Source organism: Andrena cerasifolii, chromosome 10 (genome assembly GCF_050908995.1).
Source record: "Andrena cerasifolii isolate SP2316 chromosome 10, iyAndCera1_principal, whole genome shotgun sequence".
Taxonomy (NCBI): domain Eukaryota; kingdom Metazoa; phylum Arthropoda; class Insecta; order Hymenoptera; family Andrenidae; genus Andrena; species Andrena cerasifolii.
The window spans coordinates 5,142,813-5,165,779 of NC_135127.1; the positions used below are offsets into that span (position 1 = coordinate 5,142,813).

The following is a 22,967-nucleotide window of genomic DNA, read 5'->3' on the forward strand; positions in this document are numbered from 1 at the left end:
AAATAAACGCGTAAAAATATTGTATTGTCATCGGAACTACGTATGTGTGCAAAGTTTCAAGCCGATTGGATATGTTGAAGTGGGTCAAAATTAGCTTAGCAAAATTACTTCAGTATTCGAATAGTATTCGAATAATAACATTCAAATACTCAAATATTCGAAGTTTATTGTAGCCTTCGAATACTTCCCAGCCCTATTCAACATCTGCTCAAAATACGAGCGACTGATACAAGATTTTCTCCAGTAAATGTTATTGATAATATAATCGTCATTTTATAAATTTATTTACTATTTAAAGAGAACAAGAAATTAACAAAGATCGGTGGTACAAAGATTGTACATCGTACAATAATTGTTTTCTAAATTGGAAAGGTTAATTTTAAGACGGAAATAGTAGCAGGACTCACAACCCCTCGAATCGTGTAACAGAAATTTAGATTAAATGTTAGATTTATCGAATATCTTGGTACACGAGACAGCCAAAAACACTGTTACTCGATATTTTTTTAACGAATGACTTTATTAACATTTTTACAAAGGTTCGTACAGTTTGGCGTCAGATAAATTACAAGCAAAACTTGTTCGTTACGTCTACCGTATCATCTACGTACTCTAATGTTATATTAATTTTTAACGTAAGTTTAAATCTTAAGAGATATTTAGAAACGACGACTTATGCGAGTCGCTTGCACGTGGTTCTTGTATACAACTTTCGCAGCCCCTCTCGCCTAAAACGTGCATGCTATGCTTACAATTATGAAAAGTTCTCGCAATTTTCACCCTGAAAAATGTTTCTTCCACAGAAATATCTTGGAAGTATGAAACAGTTCTTTCATTCTTGAAAAAAACGATTTCAAAGAAGACGTCTCGTGCTTAAAACAATCTTAAGGCAATTCTCTTTATTTGTTTCTTTTCTCAGTATTTAAAATACTGCTCATAATTACTAAAAAAATATTGAAAACTGCTGCAAAATTGTGCCATTTTTGTGTCATTTTCTTATCAAATTATTCCACATTGCTTCTGTCGTACACGACTTAAACCTACAGTGCACACGTGGGGCCTGACAGGCCCAAGTGAACAGTTCTCATGATATTGAAAAAAAAAGATTCAGATAACGATGACAGATTAACGTAGTGTTAAAGAGATATTTGTTCAGTATTTCGCTTTGCTATTAAGTATTTTTGTTAATAAAGATTGAGTGCAATAGATTACGTGCAGTCTAAACATTTTCTTTTTCAAAATCTCCATGCATTTCTAGGCCCAACGTGTGCAATGGTGTAATTTTAATTTAGGTGTGTACTGTAGGGTTAATGAAAACACAATTATGAATACTATTATCAATATACTCCAATATAACTGAGCAGTTGAAGTGGTAAATGATGTAAGTGCCAGAAGGTGAAAATTGTCAGTATTTTCTTTTCAACCATAGCATTTATGATGTCAGCTCTTTACGACGTCCTAGAAAGTGAAATAAATTATTCTAGCACTTTCAGCGTTTACCACCGTATTCCGCATGGAATTTGCATCCTTTTCCATGAAAAAATAATTTCTCATTTCATTGACACTTGAATATCATTGCAACTCCTCAATTAATATCCATACTTTTAATAATTATGATCGGTAACACGTCTCATCGAAAGTAATGAAGGTTTTCGACCAACCCAAGAAACAGTTGCAAGTTGGTATAATGTAAGAAGTTCCAACGAAGAAGTTCGATGCATTCACAAAAACTCAGGCGCAGTTATCATCGTTCTATCAATGTGGAGCCGCGACAACCCCTGGACTAAGTTTCGTCGATTCGTCCCGCTGAGAGAAATCACGAATCTATGCCAAACGTTTGTGAAATTGAGGACGTGCACGTACACAGACGCGCGGCGGCGTCTTCCCCGGTGGCATTGTGTGGCGTCCTCGTGGCGAAAGTTTATTTACAGTCGGCGAGGTATTTTCAATCCCGAAGCTCGGCTGGATACACGATTTTGCGAGACCCTTGATCTCGGGAGAGTTGGATTGCTCCTAGCGCGACGTCCCGTAGCTAGCTCGTTCTACACGTACATCTAGATAAATAATTAATAGTCAACGGCGAGGCTAGTCGTGGCACCAGGAAGGCCGTGCGTGTTATCGCCGTGTGTAACGTCCACTTGATCCGATCCAAAAGCCTGACCCACCGTCAGAACTTCGAGATAGACAGGAGTGCACTGCGAAGCACTTTGAAGCAGAGTTGGGCATTGACTGAAGAAAAAATTATTTAAATAACGGATCAAATGAAGGCTACTTTAACTTCAAACAGTGGCGGATTTAAGGAAAGAGGCCCTGGTGGCAAACGTTCTAAGCTTCTGAGGGTCCCATTTTTTCGAGGAAATGAAGAGGTACTTTACTGAAAACGAGTTGCGTATAGTAGTTTAGATAAAACATATGGTGTTTAGATAAAATTATAATTTTCTTTGTTTGAAAATAGGGCCCTAGGGGCCCATTTTTCGGGAAAGTGAAGAGGTAATGTACTAAAAACTGGCTAAGTGTAGTAGTACAAAAAAAAAATATGACGTTTAGATAAAATCATAATTTTCTTTTTTTGAAGATAGGGCCCTGTGGGCCTTCTTGGCAGGGGCCCATTTTTCGGGAAACTGAAAAGGTAGTGTACTAAAAACTGGCTAAGTGTAGTAGTACAGAAAAAAATATAGTTTGGATAAAAGCATAACTTATTTTTGAGAATGGGGCCTTGGGGCCCATTTGGACATGGGCCCAGACGGCAACTACTCAACGCTCATCGGCAGCCCTTTAAATCCTCCACTGACTTTACATTATTTGACGAATAAAGATAATTTTTTTTATTCGTCGAGTGTTTGAAAGTGTGCGTAGAATATATTTTTCCACTTTAACTTTATTTGCCGTCGAATAATTGTCTGGCGCGCGTTTAAGTCGCCGAGAACCGTCATTGGGCGACGCATGACGAATAATTTCTTTTTGAACTTTTATTCGTTATTCTAAATTTTTATTTAAATAAATTTGTTGCCCATCTCTGCTTTGAAGTAACACCCTCTTGGAAATATGTGATCTGTACTTCAAGGATTCCGACTTTGGTTCTGACATTCTGTTTCTCGCAGATCATTCATCGTCGCCCCTCTCGTTGCACGTCTTATAGATACGATTAATTATCGTTACGATTTACGAACACGGTGAAATCTGCTTACAGTTATCTCCCCGTTGGTCATCGTTTGTTCAGTTTATTGGCTCGTTTGAAATCGGTTTGGACCGCGCGAATATCTGACGACGTGTGACGCGGTGTAAAAAGATTTCACGGTGGTCGATTCCCTGTGATTGAGCGCGTTTCACGGGTACCGATGAAACTGGCAGTGCGGGTGCATAATATGGGGAATGAAGGGACGAGAAAAAGAAAGCGAAATTGATGATAGGAAGCAGAGATCGTGCGATTATATACAGAATCTGTGTCGCAACGCGGTTCGGGCTTGCGTAATTCGAACACTCGTGCTGAGTACAAACGGTGAGCTCCAGTTTGAAATGTTCTCAATCGTAATTAATATCATTATGACCTGTTAAGGAGTTCCTCGTTACAAAGACTACGCGGAAAGCTGGCTCACCTCGGGAGCCGCTTCGATCCCACGCACGGTGGAGCGAAAATTTAGCGCGGCTGTGCGATGATTTCGGCTCGATTTCACTTCGAATTGTTCGCGATCGCTCGTGGTTAACGATTAGAATGTATCGTGCGCGTTCTATTTGCGGATAATGGGCCATTAGAGCTTCCACGGTCGCGTATTTACAAATTATTAACAAGAAGCTGAACATGATTTTCTTTCTTGAATTATGAAATAAATCCCGACAGCGGAATTTCATAAACCCTGAATGCGAAATGTGCGCTACCGCATATAAGCCACCATGATTATTTATAAAACCACTGTAAATAGTGAGTTCGAAATTCGCGTTTGGGTTTTACCTACTTCGATTAGAATTTTGGGTAATCAGTTGGGTAGGAGTGTACAAAGCAAGTATGCAAAATCAAAAAGAGACATTTGAACGAAACAAGCATTAACTCGCTGCTGTGCCACACCCCCAAAGAATACTAACAAGGGAAGTTAGGCGACCTGAAAATTCAGAAAATTTTGCAACTGTATGTGCAAGTAGAGTAGTTCAACACAAACCTATTTTTTGTCGGTGCCACTTTGAAAAAAAAGGCAGAATTTTCCTTTCGTATAATATCTTGAGATCGGTGAGAGATGTCGGAAAGAAGTTTAACAAAAGTTGCACCTTTTTTTATTTCTCCGAGACTGCTTAAAAATAATTATCAATAAATCCCATACTTTTCAACTTATCCCCAACACCAATCCTTAATTCAATAATTACTTTTACGCAGTTTTGTAGATATAAAGAAGGGTGCAACCTTTTGTTTAAACTTCTTTTCGATATCTCTCACCGTTCTCGACATATTCCACCGAATAGAAAGGGGGTGATGCACCCCCTATAACCGCACTATGGCACCAACAAAAAATAGGTTTGCGTTACGACTAAACTACTCCACTTGCACACACAGTTGCATAATTTTCTGAATTTTTAAGTACTTATTATTTCGTTATGTCCCCAATTTAATGACGTCAATTCATCAATCACCAAAATTTCCTAACTGCATTATAGGTGACTTACGAGTAGTAGCCCGAACTCATGTTCATTCAAATGAATGAAGCTTTAAACCAATTGCACGAGGGCGTCCAGGCGAAGGACACGACGAGTTCGATAGGGGGAGGATGAATGAAGAGGGTGAAGAAGGAGGGAAATAGCGAGAGCTCGATTTCACCTGACTACTATCGTCCTGCAGTGATTTACATGACTCGTCTAACTCCCAGTTGGACTTGCTCCTTCACGCCGATGTTTTCCCAAACGAGGCTCCTGGGTTCGTCTTGTACTGGAGATTCTTATTTGGTATGGCGCCCACGTTCAACGCCAGCACTTTGGACACGATGTTCAGATCCTCGTGGTTGCCAGTGCCCTGCACGTTGCCCAAATCGTTGGCGATGCCAGATTGGTAGAGTAGATGTTGGATCTGTTTAGCGGGCGTGGGAGGTTTGTTCTGTCTGTACTGATTGTGAGTGTAAGGATTGTAGAAGTTTACGGGGCTCCTTTGGGGCACGTTGAAGCCGAAGTTGCTTCTGCTGGGAGTGGGCTTGTTGTCCACGTTGAATCCGAAGTTGCCCACCGAGTTGAAAGCTTCCTGTCGGTTGAATCTCGTCGACGAGGGCAACGAGGGCTGGAACTCGGCTGAGAAAGCAGTGAAGGTTTGCTGTAATCTCTGCTGTTGCTGAGGCTGGTGCAGCTGCTGAGGCTGGTGGAGCTGTTGCAACTGCTGAGAGTGCTGGAGCTGTTGCAACTGCTGTGGGTGCTGGAGCTGTTGCAACTGCTGTGGGTGCTGGAGCTGCTGCAACTGCTGCGGCTGCTGCAGTTGTTGGAACTGCTGTTGCAGCTGCTGTGGCTGTTGCACCTGTTGCAGCTGCTGCGGCTGTTGCAGTTGTTGGTGCTGTTGCCGGAACGGCTGCAACCGCGGTTGTTCTGGGAAGTTCAGCTGGAAAGGCGGCGGCGCGGCGACGTTAGGCACTTCCAAAGCTACGCTAGGCTGCAAGTGAATATTGGACTCCACGGTCGGTTGGAAGGACAAGAGATTGTTGCTCTGATCGAAGAAGAATTGCTTCTGTGGGGAAGGACGTTGCGGCTGGAAGCGTTGCAGCCTCTGCTCCTCGAGCTGCTTGAAACGCTGTTCCTCCAACTGCTTCAGTCTTTGCTCCTCGAGTCTCTTGAGCTTGGCCTGCTCCTCGAGCTGCTTGATCCTGGCCTGCTCCTGAAGGTAATACTGCTGCTGCTGCTTCTGCCTGAGCTGTTGATCGTACAGCTGCTGCTGCCTCATTAGGAACTGCGTCTGATGGAACTGCTGCTGCTGAAGCTCCATCAGCTGCTTTTCCAACAGCTTCTGTTTAAACTCCAATTGCTCTTGGAGCGTCAGAGCTTGGCCATCGTTGGGCGATCGGAATATGGGCACCACGCTCTTGGGCACCCCAAGCTCGTCCTGCTGGACGGTGAACGCGGCTACTAAAGGAGCTTGGAAGATCTTCACCTCCTCGGTTTTATCTTTCGAGTCGCTGGAAGCTGGTATCGTCACATTGTTGCTTCTCGGAATCGAGACGACAGGTTCGACCGGCTTGTCAGCAACGAGCATATTGGCAGACGCGATGCCAGTGGTCGCGCTTCCCGCGAGGCTCTCCGAGAGTTCTATCGCTGGTTTCAACGTTAGACTTTCCACCTTGTCCACGGAGAAGGTGTTGGTAGAAGTCTGTGCTCTTTTCATCTCTTCCAGCTTTGGTTGAGTTTTAGCTCCGAACGTTGGGGCAGTTTTCTCTGGTAGTATCACGTTCTGCACGTGGAAGCTCCGCGCGTCATCCTGCGTGGCTTTCTCGATGTTCATCGCTGGTGTCTTGAGCGTCACGTAACGAACGGCCTCGACGAAGCTGGAGTTTTGAAGCTTATCCTCAGAAGGTGTATCCTCGTCACCCGGGAAACCTTGAAAGGAGAACATGGACTTCTGCACGCCCAGCTCTTTGTTCAAGTTCTTCTTCGCTACAGCCTCGAACTCGCTGGTGTCCCTCTGGGAAATAGAGTCCCTTTCGTCCTTGTGCTGCTCGGCGGACTCGGCTTCTAGGTCAGACAAGGCCTTCAAGAGTGCCCGACGAAGATTTTTGTCGAGCTTCAGCGGTGGCTGTGTCCCATCTAGACCCTTGTCGGAGATCTCTGCTTCTTGAGATCTCGCCAGGGTTATCGATGACGCTGTCGCCAGTAGAAGCACTAGTTTCACCTGCGAAATTACGCGAAAGCAATTTATTCATTTAACTGAGACAATTTGGTCTGTTCAATTATGTTTTGGTAAAGTAATCTATGGAAAACGAAGAGTGAGTTTTTTAATTCTATAGGCTACTGATAAAGGTACAGAAATATTTTTATCTAACATAATGAGTTAAGGGGGATTCTTGTGTAACTTAACGAAAATGAGGCGATATTTGTAATTTTTTTTCAAAAACATGGTTCAATGGATGTTTTTGAAACTTTTAGGATATTTAACTGAACATCTAAGGCAGTCGAAAAAATATTGTTTTCGGTAAAATAATTCGATTATTGTAAACTGTGGAGGTATTTCTCCGCGTCTTCGTAGTGAATCGGCGTGCAGTAAAACTAAAAAATTATTCAAACGAATGACTTGTACCTGGGCAAACATATGGATTAATACATTCCTCGCCGGATCAACCAACATATTTAATGATAATTTTAATTCTAATTACTTCTATGGCATAATAAAGGCGAAAGTCTGTCGTGAAAAGCGCAACTTTTTCTTTAAAATCTTGCCATTTGTTCAATTTTGCATCTTTTTTTTAATATTTACATTCATCCCACGCATAATTTCATAAAGAATACGAAATGTACTGAATTTTTGGTTTTAGGTGAGTTCAACGGACAGTAGGCTGCACGGCGATTCACTACTTCGACGTGGGGCCCACGTAGAAATACCTCCACAGTTTACAATAAACAAATTATTTTACAGAAAACAAAATTTTCTCGACTTCCTTAGATGTCCAATTAAATATCCTAAAAGTTTCAAAAAGATCCATTGTACCATTTCGTTAAAAAAAATTCACAAATATCGCCTCATTTCACTAAATTCTTTAAAATATATGCATTGCGAAAGGTGTTCCCCACTTTAAAGACCTCTTGAGCCTATATGTCATTTAACACAATGACAAGAAACACTTCAATATGCCATTGCATATTCAAGGCCGAATATCCAAGATCGCAGGTGACGAATGCATATCTGATCCATTCACCTTGGATGAGATTTCTGAATGGTAATGTTGTGAAAGTTGGTACGCGCATATTGACAGAGCGAATATCTCCAAAGATATTAGTCACATCCAAAATTATTTTTATGCAAAGTTAAAGTGTTGAAGGGGACTACTATATCGTCACCTCTGCGGAAGTATCTAGAAGATTTCTAGGCCAGTAACTTTTTCTTCTTTAAATGGAGCCATACCTTTAGAACACCAATTCATAGAGATTTATACAAGACCGTATAGAGCATAAGAAATAATCGTGTAACTTTTGTTACAAACATCCTAAATGCATAGAACTTTTCTGGTTTTGCAATTATAGAAGAATATTTCCTATTATCTGCGTAAATTTCGTCAAACAAAAATAGTGGGAGCTTAAGGGGGAATCTAGTGTAATCAGCAGAAATCAAGGTTCCTTTGGGGAATTTTTTGTAAGGAAACTATACATACAAAATTTTTTAAACTTTCAGGCTATATTATTATGTATTTCAAGAAGTGAAAAAATATTTTTTTATATAAAAATAACGCCGTAATTCCAAATGGCGCAAGTATTTCGGAGCAGACTCGGTGCGGAAGTTGACCAACTTGCGCAGCGAAGCCGCTCCGAAACACATGTGCCATTTGCAATTACCGCGTTATTTTTATATAAAAAAATGTTTTTTCACTTCTTGAAATACATAATAATATAGCCTGAAAGTTTTAAAAATATTGTATGTATAGTTTACTCACAAAAAATTCCCCCAAAGAACCTTGATTTCTGCCGATTACACCAGGTTCCCCCCTTAATGGTGCTATAACTTTTTATTAATCATTTACTCGCATCTGTCGCTTCCCAATTACAACGTCGATAAATCTATAAACAACAAAAGAAGCAAAGTGCAATTATCTATTTTGAGGATGTTCTAAATAGCAATAGTTTGACTTCTTCCGTGAAAAATCTCGTTTTACAGATATATTAGACATTGAAGGCAATAAACAAGAGTAGGAATTCTCTCGACTCATTTCAAATATGAAAGCGTGTATATATGAAACGTGCCACACGGCACGTTTACATAGAATGTTTTATGTGTGTACAGACAAAAACTTCTACACCCGAAACAAGACGATTATCATTTCATAAAATACGCTTTCATAAATCAATACATAGTGAAAGTTGCTCGATCGAGTAAAGCATTGAGCGTTGAAATTTATAGATTTCCAAGATGCTCGTCCTCCTGTAATACTTAATCATTATTCTTTTCATTAATTGGGAATATCGTGAGAACTAGGGAACTCTGGCTGCACGCTACTACGATATCGAAGTTACGAAATTCGTGGCACCGTGTGACGTGTAATTAATACAATTAAAATTAACAGCGATCTGACATCGAAATTTTCTTGCCCCGATATTAATGTCAAGATCTCTATCGAACACTGCATCCGCGAAAAAGAATACACATTACACACTCTTGATGATTTTATCGAGCCTCGTTTGAGGTTCACACGCTTCTGCAGGGTGTCACAAAATCCTGCAGTAAATTGATTTGTGCTGGTCTTTCGTGTTAAAAGGAATCGAAAAGCTATTCGCCATTTTCTAATCTGACATTTGGGTTTTTAGGTATCAGCGATTAAAATTCTGTTTTTCTGCGCGGACGGATAATTTAAGAAGGGAATTACATATAGAACGCTGAAAATAAGCTAATTTTTGCGAATTTATTACAAAAAAACTGTAAAATAAATCGTTATGAAACTTCCAGTACTTTATCTTTACCTTTCAAAGTTACAAAAAAAAATTTCTTTTACTAAAAATATTTCCTGCAGATGTCGCTGTTGAGGAAAGTTGGTACAGCCTAAAGGAAATTGATGAGCACGATCGGATAATAACTACTCAACCAATCCACTTGCCCCGGGGTATAAAACTACATTATAACACACAGTATTTGATAAAGCTACATGATTAATGAAAAAATTAATTTAAACAACAATATTTTGCATGAATAGTTAAAAATAACCTTAAAAAAACGGTCTTTTATTTTACACGCTTTAGAACCTTCTAAAATTTCTACTTGTTATTAGTATTTTTGGTTCATCGACGATATAATTTCATAAATAATAAGAAATATATTCGCTGTTTTTATTCGAGGCAAATTTGGGGGAGCTGAAATGATCGCCAATTTTCCTCAACAGCGTCATCTGCAGCCGACATTTTTAATACAAGAAATTTTTTTTTGTAACTTTGAAACATAAATATAAAGTATTGAAAGTTTCATAAAAATTTATTTTACAGTTTCTTTGTAATAAATTCGAAAAAATCAGCTTACTTTCAGCGTTCTGTATGTAATTCCTCCCTTAAATTCCTCGCGTCTTTGCGTAGGAGCTACATCCCAATATAAGAAACATACTCCTTGAACGAATATAGGTTTTCAATTATAGTACACTTTTCTATAATTTCGAATAAAAATTTCTCCGTAATTATTTACAATGATGTTTCAAAACAAATTTACCACCCCTTGAAGCTGACGACAGCCAATTCTGAGAAACTTCCTTTAAAACTATCCCTTTTAAACCACTACCCTCGTTGCCAAATGAACACATCCAAAATCATCGATTGCTCCACAAACAACCCTATAAAATTAATCAACAATATGTTTTCAAGAATTTCCCACTGGAACTAATTTCTGCAATCTACCTAACTACTCACAATAAACATCTGCAAAGCCATGAACAAGGATACAAAGTATTGAAACAACCTAATTCCACTCTGTATGCCACGAAAGTGTCTCGTGTGAAATGGCCCTATGACCAAGAAGAAGAACAGAACTACGTGCCTACGAATTATCCCGAGCTTATGGTGCACGGTCTATCGCGGGGAACTACAATTACCGTTTGCCGCCAGGAATGCAGCGCTGCTGGGGCCAGGAGAAAATATCGTTACAGTTGAGAAACATTATTCGCGGCTGGGACCGCGCCTCCGCAGGTCGTAAGTTCCCTTCCGTTTAAGCGGGGATTACCTCAGCGGCGAACTTTCACACACGGCGTTAAAGCCGCCCATGGACGAAAGCGGGAAAACGATTTTCATTTCTGCCAGGCGAGGCACGGTTGTTGACGGGCCGGCGAATAGAACACTTCACTTGTGTTTGGCGCCTCGTCGTAACGTCGTCGCAAAGTCAAGAGAAAATGCTGGCATTCCTGGCGTTAACGAGCTAGGTTGGCGAGGACCCTCTTCGCCAATAGGAAAATGCTGATGGGCGGTCGAACGGACGGGGTATCTCTGACATTTACAAAGAAAGTTGTAACGGGGAAGAGTTTGCACAGGCAGGCAGAGACAGCACGGTGCAACAAAGCTACCTGTACAAATGTTAGAACCGTGGCGGCGGGGACAATGAAAAATCGCCATGGCGATGCGATGCTACTACCTTTTGTCGGTTGCGAAAGGGAAACTCATTTCGCGATGACTTAAATGTCAATTCAAATTTCGCGCGTTTAGCTCGAGGGGGTTTGTCTCGGGAACGTGGGTCATTGAGATTTATTCGAGTAAGCGTGGGAATTATTGGTGACTGAATGCGGAGGCGCATTCGATTTGGCGCCCCTAGGCTGACAAGGGTCTGCCGCCCTTTCCGCGAAATTTCATCAAATATTTTAACTCAAAAGAGTTCAGATAATTTTAAAATTAATTTCATATGACAACTCACATATGAGTTATTGTTAATTCGCTATGTGAAAAAGGAGTGAGTTGTTTTTAAAGCTGGCTTAAGCCTCTGTGCATAAACACTTTAAACCTTTTCCAATTTGTTTCGCCCAAAATTTGTCGCTCCCTCAAATTTGCCGCTTCCCAAAATTTGATGCTCCTCAAAATTTATCGCTCCCCAAATTTATCGCTCCCCAAATTTGCCGCCCCTCAAATTTGCCGCTGCCCAAAATTTGTTCCTGTCAAAAACTTGCCGTTTCCCAAAATTTGATACCCCCCAAAATTTTCCGCTTCCCAAAATTTGCCGCACCCACAATTTGCCGCCCCTCCAAATTTATCGCCCCCCAAATTTATCGCTCCCCAAATTTGCCGCTCCACAAATTTGGTGCTCCCCAAACTTTCTCGCTTCGCAAAATTTGCCGCCCCTCCAAATTTGTCGCTCCCCAAATTTGCCGCTTCCCAAAATTTGATGCTCCCCAAAATTTATCGTTTTCCAAAATTTACAAGAAATTATCCTAACTTCAATTTCAACAATATTTGCAAATTGCAAAGAACTGATATCTGCGTACTCTCTAAGAATGACTAACAATTAGTTGAGAAAACAAACATTTTAAACGTCGCGAGTCTAACGAATAGAAGAATGGCCCAATTATATAAGTGTCCTGTTTCTGTATTCACGGTTACAAATTTCTGGGAGTGCTTCTGTGTAAGCATCTATTAAACACCCGCCAACGGATAGACATCTTTAGGAGCTTTCTAAACCGCCGAATAATCGGACGAGCGTCTTAGTTCTCTTTGGTCCAGGATCTCTTTAATATATTCCAACAGCGTTGACAAAACGAGTCGCGAATGTGTTACGACGCACTAACTTTCGGCTATGGGGGTTTCACTTTCGAAATTCTCGTTCTTTGACTGATCAGCCGCCACGTGTCGTCCTATAGTCCTCGATGCAATTTTTTTTAAATGACAAATTAAACGCCACGGGTGTATAATTAAAGAAAGAAATCGTTTCATGCAAAGCGAGACTAGTACAGAACGAAGTTCAACTTCCAATTGGGACAGTAATTAAAAGACCGCTTTCTGTATCTCTGCCTTAATCCCAGATTAGATTCTCCATAAACTACGTCTCGTTCTGATAATAAACTATGGACATTAAAATTTATTACCGACTTGTTAGGCGCTTTTTAATCTACTTGCTTTGAAATCATCTTGATTGCTTCGTGGTTTTGAAAATTGCAATAGAAATCGTTGAAATGTTCAGTACTTTTCACCTGTGCGATTGAAAGAGAATTTCAAAGGAATAATTGTTGATTATAAAGAGGGGCATTTTTGAGAAATTCAATTTGAATGTGAGCTTCTTGAGTTGTACTATAGAACGCTACGTGTGAGTGACGTCTTCATTGACAATCGGCTTTCTACGGGCCGATTTTCCAGAACAATTCTCCAGACCCATCATTTTCCAACATGTGAACGGATCCAGCGTGAATTTCTCCGCGCGCTGAGCGAGCAGCTAGTGTATTAGAAAATAACAATGACACACCAAATGGAGCAATGCGAATCGAAAGCACACGTTACAAACAGAAGACTAAATGGATTACTCGTAAATAAATAAATAAATAAATAAATAGAAGTAAACTAAATATACTACATTAAAACGAAGACAAATTAATTATTATCTATTGCACCACAAAAAAAAAATTCAGCAAAAGGAATATTGCAATGCAAACACTTTTATTAACTTTTTTAAAAAGTCTCTAATGATCTGTAGCGCAATTTATAATGCATAGTTTTGGCGAAACAAATATGTTTTTTAAAGCCTCTGATGTTAATAAACATTTCGCCAAGGAACAAGTCTCAGCTTCAATTTATGTTTCTGTAATTAAATGAAAAAGTAATACTTCATTTTCGACGACAACGACTGCCTAGCACCCTTAAACTTTGACTAGCTAAGTTCGACTCCGCTATCTGGGACTCGTGATTCAAAATGAAATTTATGCAGCTCCAACGAGTGCACAATCTCACGATCTTCGCAGTGAAATCGTCCCGTGCTAGTTATTACAATTCCAGATACATTTCCATGTGCTTTTCTCTGGCTTAATATTACCAGCGAGATACGTGCAAGAGGCGACCAGTTAACTGCGAGTCAGGATTCTAATGAAGCGAAAGAGAATGAAGTAATGCTGCTTCCGGAATCTGATATATTCTTCACACCGAAAACGTTATCTTGACAGTGTACTCGCCGTCGACAACGAAGAGTCTTTCACTCGTCACGAAAAATAGCACCGTTGCATCACAATGCAACAGGTGTCTGGCGTTCATGATGCATCGGTCTTAAAACCAGGTAATTCTTGTTAATTAACCAGCATCGAGCGATTCACTGACCGAATGGACTAGTTATCGCGCAACAGCAATCAGAGCTGAGCCAGTCGAGCTCCAATTACGGCAATAATCCTGCTTTGTAGATCACGCGTGATAATTTCTGTCGCGCAAAAAAAAAAAGTTCCATGTTCGATTCGTCATTATCACTTCAGTCGCAACTGCACTTCGTTTAATGCTTTATTTATTAGCTGATTATTATTTATTAGTTCGTTAACACGAGGCATTAGAAATATTAGACGGTATTGCTTAAACAATAACTGAACAAAAATATAAAATATAAAATATGCCCAATAGAAATAAAGCTACTTTCCTTTAACAATTAAAATCTTCAAACATAATTCCATTTTTGGCTTAAAAAACAGAAACTATAGAAAAACGATAATATTAATTATACCACCCACTATTAAACAAACCATTACAAAACATTGTAAAACACTAACAGTAAATAAAATATGCCCAATAGAAATAAAGCTACTTTCCTTTAACAATTAAAATCTTCAAACATAATTCCATTTTTGGCTTAAAAAACAGAAACTATAGAAAAACGATAATATTAATTATACCACCCACTATTAAACAAACCATTACAAAACATTGTAAAACACTAACAGTAAATAAACTATTCCCAATAGAAATAAAGCTATTTTCCTTTAACAATTAAAATCTTCAAACATAATTCCATTTTTGGCTTAAAAAACAGAAACTATAGAAAAACAATAATATTAATTATACCACCCACTATTAAACAAACCATTACAAAACATTGTAAAACACTAACAGTAAATAAACTATTCCCAATAGAAATAAAGCTACTTTCCTTTAACAATTAAAATCTACAAACTAAATTCACTGAATTTCAGATGATTTTGGCTCGCCAGCTTTCTGCTAGCTTGGCCCACTCGCGGCCAGTCGACTTTATTCAACAGACTGTGGGATAAGTAGAACAAGCATCTAGAAAATCACTTATCAATTCGCCGCCGCTATTACAGACACTTTTCCCTGCGTGAAAGAAACGTCGAATTAGGGACACAGTTATCGCCAGCAAGGGATTCGGGAAAGAAGGGAAAGTACCTTGTACAAATAGAACGCGCTCCTTTCGATCTCACGTGCCACCAGCAAAGCAGTGAAGTACTCTACGCTTCCCGATCCACCGAGGATCAGAAACAGGTTCCAGAGGCTCGTTAGATCATTTTTCACTTTCTTTTGCAATCGTAGGCGCGCGCGGTGAGAAAGCCGGCCAAAATTCGAACGAGCGCGTTAACAAGGAAAGTACACGGGACATTTTCGATCCCAACGATCGCTGCTCTAACTTGTTCTAACGTTACCGTAACCTCGGAGCTTTCGTTCGATCAGCGATCGCCGTTCTGCTTTCAACGTTTACGGCTACGTGACCCATTGCCGTCGAAGCACGTCGTGGGTAGTTATCAGACACACGGTGTGTAATTGGCGCCATTAAGGGTGCACGAACTTTCGGGGGGGATGTCGCCCTCATCCCTCGAAATTAGGGGTCGGTTATAGGCTCGAGTGGTTAATGAACGGTTAGTGGCGCACGAGTCGATACAAAATACCGTGAGAGACCGTCTTCGTCTTCGCACGGCGAAGATAGGAGGCAGAGATGTGGAAAAGATGCCGCAGGCTCAAGGCGGTACTTTCACTCGGTAGTATGTCGAGGATGTGCACCGCTCATGAACTTGCCGCTGTTTCGCTGCTATGACGATCGCTTAAGCTCGATATTACCAGCTAAGAGTTCGACTTTTGTCACGCGCGGCCCCTCACTCGGTTTAATGCACAGTGAGTCGCAGAACTTATTGGAATATGTAGAGTTTTCGGGCGAACTGCCGCGTTTTCTGGTATAATCTTATGCGATCTCGTGGTTTACGATATTCGCGTATTAATTAGGTCATTCGTGGAACAGAGACGCGGTCTGAGGATTTAGAAATGGGGTCTCCAGCTCGGAAAATAGGGCTATCTATGTGAATTTTTTTTTCGTATTAAGAAACGTTGTATTTTAAAATTGGGATATACAGATTGTTGTGTATGAATTGAGGAGTATTCTCGTCGAAAAGAAATGTGATATCTTGAGAAATAGTGCCACAGCAGCCCCTTCGCCCGAGGCCTCTCCATAGTTACAGCAATTGTGGTACAATAAATGTTTCAGTGATTAATGGACCGATTTGAATAAAATTTTACACGGGTACTCTTAAGACTATGCTCTAGTACTCGTCGGCGCCAGATTCTGGAAAAATTTATTTTTTGGAAAATGGCAGCTGCCCAAAGTCAAGCATGTGATTTTCGACCTAAGTTTTCATCTTATTTTGTTAATAAAAAAGGAAACAACGCACCGATCGAAAAATCGTCTGGGCAAGTACTAGATCATAGTCTGAAGAATATTCGTGCAAAATTTTATTCAAATCGATCCACTAATCTCTGAGATACCTTGGGACTTGTGAGAAATGGCTGTTACTTTCTGAAGGAAGTACGAATTTCAAGGCATAAAATCAAAAGATGTAGAGAAGTTAATTCTGAGGTGTGTGTGAGCGAAGTTGTGAGCCAAAATGGATCTTGTATTCCACGTATGGGGAAGTCAAAGGTGAATTAGCTTGCTTTGCTGGTAGCACGTGGTATATAGGACACAAAGCTGTATTTCCTCTTTTTGTAAGAGTATGGCGATTAAACTTTGATAAGTTCTCTCGTCTTTTCAGATATTGAAGCATTTGCAAATGAGGAGTTAAGAGGATTTACTCATTTATCAGGGTAAAATATATACACTATAAAGTTTACTACATTTAAAATCGCATAACTTTTTTAGAATTGGTCCAAACGACATGAGTTTTCTTTTTAAAGCTGGAAGGATTAGTTTGCTAAGTGACGTGTCTCGTCGTGTTAAAAAAAAATGAAATTGGTCGGAATAGCAACAAAAAAAAATAGTAAAAGTCATTTTTTAAACATATTTTTGTGAGCCTGTAATAAAAATTAAAAAAACCCGTTTGTAGATTGAAGTAACTTGTATTCATACCTAAAATTTCATAAAAATAGGTTAGCTCTGAGCTAAAGCACTTAAGGATCGCAAGATAAGGTCGAAAATCGCGAAATTCCCGAAATCAGCGTTTCTTTTTCCAAAACGACGAAACACGTCACTTAGCAAACTAATCCTTCTAGCTTCTAAAAAACAGCTCGTGTCGTTTGGATCAATTCTAAAAAAAGTCATGCGATTTTTAAAGCTGTAAACTTTTTTTCGTCCGCTACTGTATAATTTGCTTCCATGGCAGAAGTCAATAAGTTTTGATGTGCATTTCTCAGCAAACTGTAACTGTTGCTTGTCGTAGGCACTGCAAACTATTCTCCTGACGTGGACAATACATTTCTATAGATTTAGATTCATTATGAATTCTTTTTATCGTTTTACACACGTTTCTGTATGAATTAATATTTTTTTCAATGGGAAACAAAAATACCCCTTGAATTTAAAGTAATTTAGAACTGATTGTAAGGTCTTCCTATAAGTTCATCTATACCCTGCAATATACACTATTCTCAACAGAAGTTTCTGCTTGAAACTTCAGTCCGCAAACAATTTAAGAACCGTCTAAGATCATAAAAGACCCTAAGCTAATAATTTCCTTCTAATCCAAAAATTATTACCTTTCACGCAAAAGTAAAATATATTAAAAGTAGAATAAACGTACCAATAAATGATTACATAAAGGTAATGAACGAACAGTTTTATAAAATTACGCGTACACCTCGGTTGCTTCCACGTGCTACAAAAATTATCTGAAAATGAAGCAAGAATTCAAAAGAAGTCTCTGATTAATCAGTTGCTTATTTTAATAACTTATTTTACTCGTCTTAACGAAAACTGTTCATCCACTGGTACGCGTTCGTTTACTGTTACATCCACCCCACCTGCACTTCACACTTCGTCATCGAGCTTCCGCCCGTGGCGCGAATTTCGCGACTCGCTGTAATTCTATGTCTCTGTAGGAGTCGTTTGACCGCATTTTTCCCCGATTGTTTGGAAAAAAATGCGAAACACCACGGGAGCGGCAGCATCGCGGCGCAACGGTTGTAATTAAATCTTATGTATGAGAACGAGATGATCTAGACTCTCTCCTTTAATTTTCGAGAATAATGAACGATCTGTTATTCGAGGTATGCGTTCGCGGGTAATGGATTGCGGGGAGCCAGGCGAATTTCACGGAACTTCGTAAAGTAGAACGCCTTAAAATTAAATCCATTCGAGCCTATTCCACGGGAGGTCCCAAGGGTCAAGCATCCCGCGGCGAGCCTCCCGCGCGATCCGACGAGTCCGGGAAGCGTGTAATTCATATTTCGAACAGGTCCGAGCAGAAACGCGGAAATCGCGGCGCGTGAAAGCGCGTTTTGACAGTGTCGCCAAGTACGCGGCGATTGTACAACGGGTCCTTGGGGCTGAATAATGCATAGATCCGATCAAAGCCCGCGACAAAAGATGAGGGAGCATGTAAAGCCAGGCGCGATTAAATTGCGATGTACCTACGGTGCTACGCGTCGTATCGCGGGCGACAAGTGAAAGTCGAGGATGACAGCTTCGTAACAACGGCGAAGCGACGTCCTCGTTTGGAACAATTTATCCGATAAGGCGTACGTTTTCGCAGTGGCGATCGACTCGGGGGATGGAGAACTGAACGGAGGAATATTGATCGCGAGGAAGAGGAATCCTCGCCTAGGAGCGGCACGAAATTTTAATTCAAGGGTTTCGATGACTTTTTAAGTGAACATTCATGTAAGTAAATTGTTGGGGAGATCAATGACGCACCCCGAGAGGGTGGAAGGACCCTGGGACCCTACGAAGAAGGGGCTTTGTCAGAAGAAAAGAAAACTGGACTTTAGTGGTTAAAAAAATTGTATAATCACTTTAATGAATTTTATTGAATTTGCATTAAAAATATTTCTCTCCGTTCAACTTGGCACCCCCCGAGATTAAATCCTGAGTGCGGCTCTGGAGGAATTATGAAGGGTAAGGGGGGAAGAGGGGATGGCACAAAACAGCTTCATCGAGAAAATTAAGTTTTGATACTTTGGTCCACCAGTAAAATAATAAAATATAAAATAATAAAAATACTTAAATAATTTCTTGTTCTACCTTGACGAGAGGAGCTTGAAGCTTCTGTTTAGGCAAAGAGTTATCTTTCGGGGGTATTTGAAGTAAAGTTCAACCCTTTGTGATTCTGCAGTCCTAGTTGCCACCAACCAAACCCTTAGACTTTACCCTTCGTATCTTCTATGTGTTTATATTCGAATTATCGATTTGAAGATTCTACTGGCGCATCGTTATCGACGGTCCTTAATTCCCTTCGTTGCAGAATGCATCCCTGATTGTTTCGTAACGAGTGGTTAAACGCGGATTACGCGTGCTCGAACATGGCCGATCTTCCTTGAAGATCGCGTATACGTCATCGTTGAAGACGGATAAAAACTTTCTTCTCCGGCCACCGAAAAGATGCCACCTGCTTACGGTTCAACGAACCCCTCGCCGAACGAGACGCGTAGAGTATCCACACCCAATTCGAGGCTCGTCAGAAATTATTTAGTAATTACTTTCTCCTAGAATGTGGCTAATCGAAGGCCACGGATGGACGCCGAAACACGCTTCGCTGAGGCTGGCCACGCACCGAGATCCAGTCGAGTGGAAGACGAACGGTCCTAAAGCGATTTTAGAAGATTCCATCTCGAACAGTGACTAACCACGGTTGATACCTTGCTTTCTTACGTAGTAAATGAAAATTGGCACAAGCTGTTTTGCCGACGCGTCAAACGTCACTTAATGTAATTACTGCAGTGACTCAACCACGTTTAAAAGGAGTTGCACAGGGAGCATCCGGAACGATGAAGATTACAGAGATTCAATTTTAAATTGCTAGGATCTGGAAGGGAATTTTAAATTATTATTGTAGTATGTAGGAATTAGAAGTTGAAGAGGCCTTGTTGGAAACACTGTAAGTGCCAAAAATCAAATTTTATACTATAGTATTACCATTGGCACGAAGAACATTTACAGGTAATTTTTTTTTAAAGCTTCGTTGACACACCTTTCTTTCGATTAACTTTGACATACCTGGCTGAGTCACACCCAGAGCAATTTTTGAACGACTGCCATTCTCATCTAAATAATCCAATCGTTATGAAAGAAATCATGGGACAATTTTAAGGTCCCTAAAATGTATTCCAATAGTTTCTTTTTATTGAAACTTTGCCATTGTTTTTGTAAAAAATTCTAGATTACCATATGCGAGAAACAACGAAGAAAATCTTTAAAAAATTGTAACTTTTACAAATTTCAATATTAAAAGCTAAAAATCTACAGAGTTGTTGCTCGGATGTAATATTTTTAGAAAAAGTAGATTGTCGGTCGGGTTTGGAAAAATGTTAGTTAGTTTGCATATAGAATGTACAGAGCGTCAAAGTCAGCTTTTGGGTGGCTCACACCCAGAGTGTTAAGGAAGGGTTAATTTTGACACTTACAGTGTTTTCTACAAGGACTTAACAATTATGAAATCAAAGTCGTCGAGATAATGTTCTTTAAAATTCTGGTGCGTTAAGGGGTTATACCTAGTCAGGCGGCCGAAAAGAGGCGAATGTTTGTGAATTTTTTTTGAAAAAGCGGAAGCATATATTTTTACAGAACTTTTTGCACTTAAAAGAGCAACATTTAAAGAGCATTTAGTAATTTTTTCGTAGAAAAATATTTAGGTTTATAATAAATGCGTAATTGTGCGTGATTTTAGCACGAAAAAACCAAGACTTCAGTTTTAAACAGCCGTCATTTTGTTTTAAAAATACTATTTCGGAAATTCCCTCCGTTAATCAGAGGATACATTAATATCCTAACAAAATCATTTTTATTTTTTGATTTTAGATAATCTGATTCCGAATGGCAGTGCTCACCTCAAAACCAAATTTTTAGAAAGGCTTCTTGGATACCGCTTGTTATTTTATTATAAACGTAAATATATTCCTACTAAAAAATTACCAAATGTTCTTTAAGCGTTGCTTTTTTAAGCGCAACAAGTTCTGTAAAAATATATGCCTCCGCTTTTTCAAAAAAAAATCACAAACATTCGCCTCCTTTCAGCCGCCTGATACTACCGAAATACTGAAGAATTTCCCAAGTAATTAAAAAAATCCAAACCCTCAGGTCCATAAAATCATCTGAATACGTATTCCCTCTGCTATTTCGAACATTACCGCTACTGAACTCGCGTGTGACAAGGTACGCACGGAGAGAGCCTCGGAAAGGGGATCGCGTCTCCACCGCGCGAAACGCGAAGCGCGAGCCAGCAATAGAAAATAGAAAACTGCCGAAAGAAAAGCCGCGGCCAAAACCGCGGTATTAAGTTGCCGTGCGTGCATAAACTGCGCTTGTAAATTAATAGTGCCCGTGTCTCGAGTTTCGGTTCATTAACTGCGCGAAAGCTGCGGTCGCGCGAAATTCGTCGACGCTTCGGCATAGCCGAAGTACGTTTCGGATTCGCGGGTGTTGCGTGCCACGCGGCATTCAATAACCCTCGCGTGAAACCAATTCTAATTTCTACTAAACTGTCCAGCTAATTGCGCCGCTCGCGCGCCACATAACAAATGGGTCGTTAAAATTTGCGAAGCACGCATCGCTGCGTCCGAGGAATTCGGTGCCTGCCTCCGAAACGAGCCGGCTTCGGCAACGATTTCTTCACTGGAGGATTAATAAACGAAAGAGCGTGTTAAGGAAATAGCGCGGGAAGGAGGAAGGACCAGCGTTACAGGAACACACAGCGTGATGGCCGAAAGAAAGTTTTTAATGACAAAAAGAATGAACGTCGTTGAGCAGTGAAACTAAGAGCAATAAGGAATGGGATCCGCACGCGGCGAGCTTCCGAAGAAAAACTGACCGACGTTAGCTAATGCTTTGCGAGTTCACCCTCGTAATTGCGCATCAATTACCATTTATTCCCACTTCGTCTATACAGAGGCCATCGATATGTGCGACGGAAGACTCGAGTAATTAACACCGGAGGACGATACGCTGAATTAGATACCACTACTGGGAGGAAGTGCCGCGTACACCTGGAAATATCCGAGCACGCGAACACGGGAGAAGAAAGTCGCCGGCACAGAATGCTCATCGGGAACTTCTTCTTAGTAGAAATCTGAATTTTTCCAGCATTCAGTCGCACGGCACACCTGACTTTCGATTGCCTATCGCGCGCGCGGCTGCTAAATGCGCCCCTTCTACCGCGAAAACGTCCCCTTTAACGATCAATTACGGAGGCGTGCGCGCGAGAAGAAGCTGACTTCACTTTTACCGTGGCAATCGCCGCCGCATGATTGCCGCTAATTAATTCGAAGCGATCGAATATCGGTCCCTGGCCGAAATGGGCAGCGCAAACTTTCTTCGGTATAGGAGAACGCCGCGGGATCGTCAGGAATCTCTGCGGGGGCTTCTCCTCACTTGTCCTTTCGGGAAACCGAGAGTCGTCGACACTTTTCACTGGTTTCGTTAAATGCGCGGTCGGGTTTCACTTGTCGCGCGACACGGAGTAGACCCCTGGAGGATGGGAAACGCGCGCGGACGGAGTGATACGGCAGAAACCAGAGGCGGGGGCGATAGTGAAAATAGAGAAACTTATTGTAGGAGAGGCAGTGTGAACGAGCAGTTTCGTACTCACCAAGCTCATGATGCTGTCTGTGCCGACACTCGGTTGGCGCGCGGCTTTTACTCGCGATGATGATCGTCGTGCGGTGATATTTTGTGAAAGGGGTGGGGTCCAGGGCGATACACGTGTACGGGGCCCAACGATCGCGCATGAAACTGGGCAATCAGAGAATCGTTTCTTTCGCTGTTCTTAACGGTGCTTAAAGGAAAATCTCGCGACTCGATCGTGACGAGCTTTTTTCTAGCTGCAAGTCGAAGTTACTGCCTTGAAAATGGGCCAAGAGGTCTCAGTATTATAAAGCAGAGGGTCTACGGTAACTATGGTTCGTAAACGACGAAGCTCAGCAGTCCTGTGTACCTTTCTGCCAGTTTTCAAGAA

General features: G+C 40.8%; 1 protein-coding gene across 2 annotated transcripts; it reads right to left on the reverse strand.

The window, feature by feature from the left end:
- Positions 1–217: 217 nt before the first annotated feature.
- On the reverse strand, positions 218–22,776 carry LOC143373829 (uncharacterized). 2 transcript variants are annotated; one of them, XR_013086542.1, is made up of 3 exons: positions 22,602–22,776; positions 4,805–6,847; positions 218–2,054 (listed from the first exon to the last, which is right to left on the reverse strand). XR_013086542.1 is itself a non-coding variant. In XM_076821423.1 (2 exons), the coding sequence occupies exons 1-2, from the start codon at positions 22,608–22,610 to the stop codon at positions 4,868–4,870; spliced, it is 1,989 nt and encodes a 662-aa protein (XP_076677538.1). In that variant the 5' UTR covers positions 22,611–22,776; the 3' UTR covers positions 4,689–4,867. The 2 variants fall into 2 exon arrangements, 1 of the variants encoding a protein (XP_076677538.1); XM_076821423.1 differs by lacking the exon at positions 218–2,054 and having other exon boundaries at positions 4,689–6,847.
- Between the last annotated feature and the right edge of the window lie 191 nt (positions 22,777–22,967).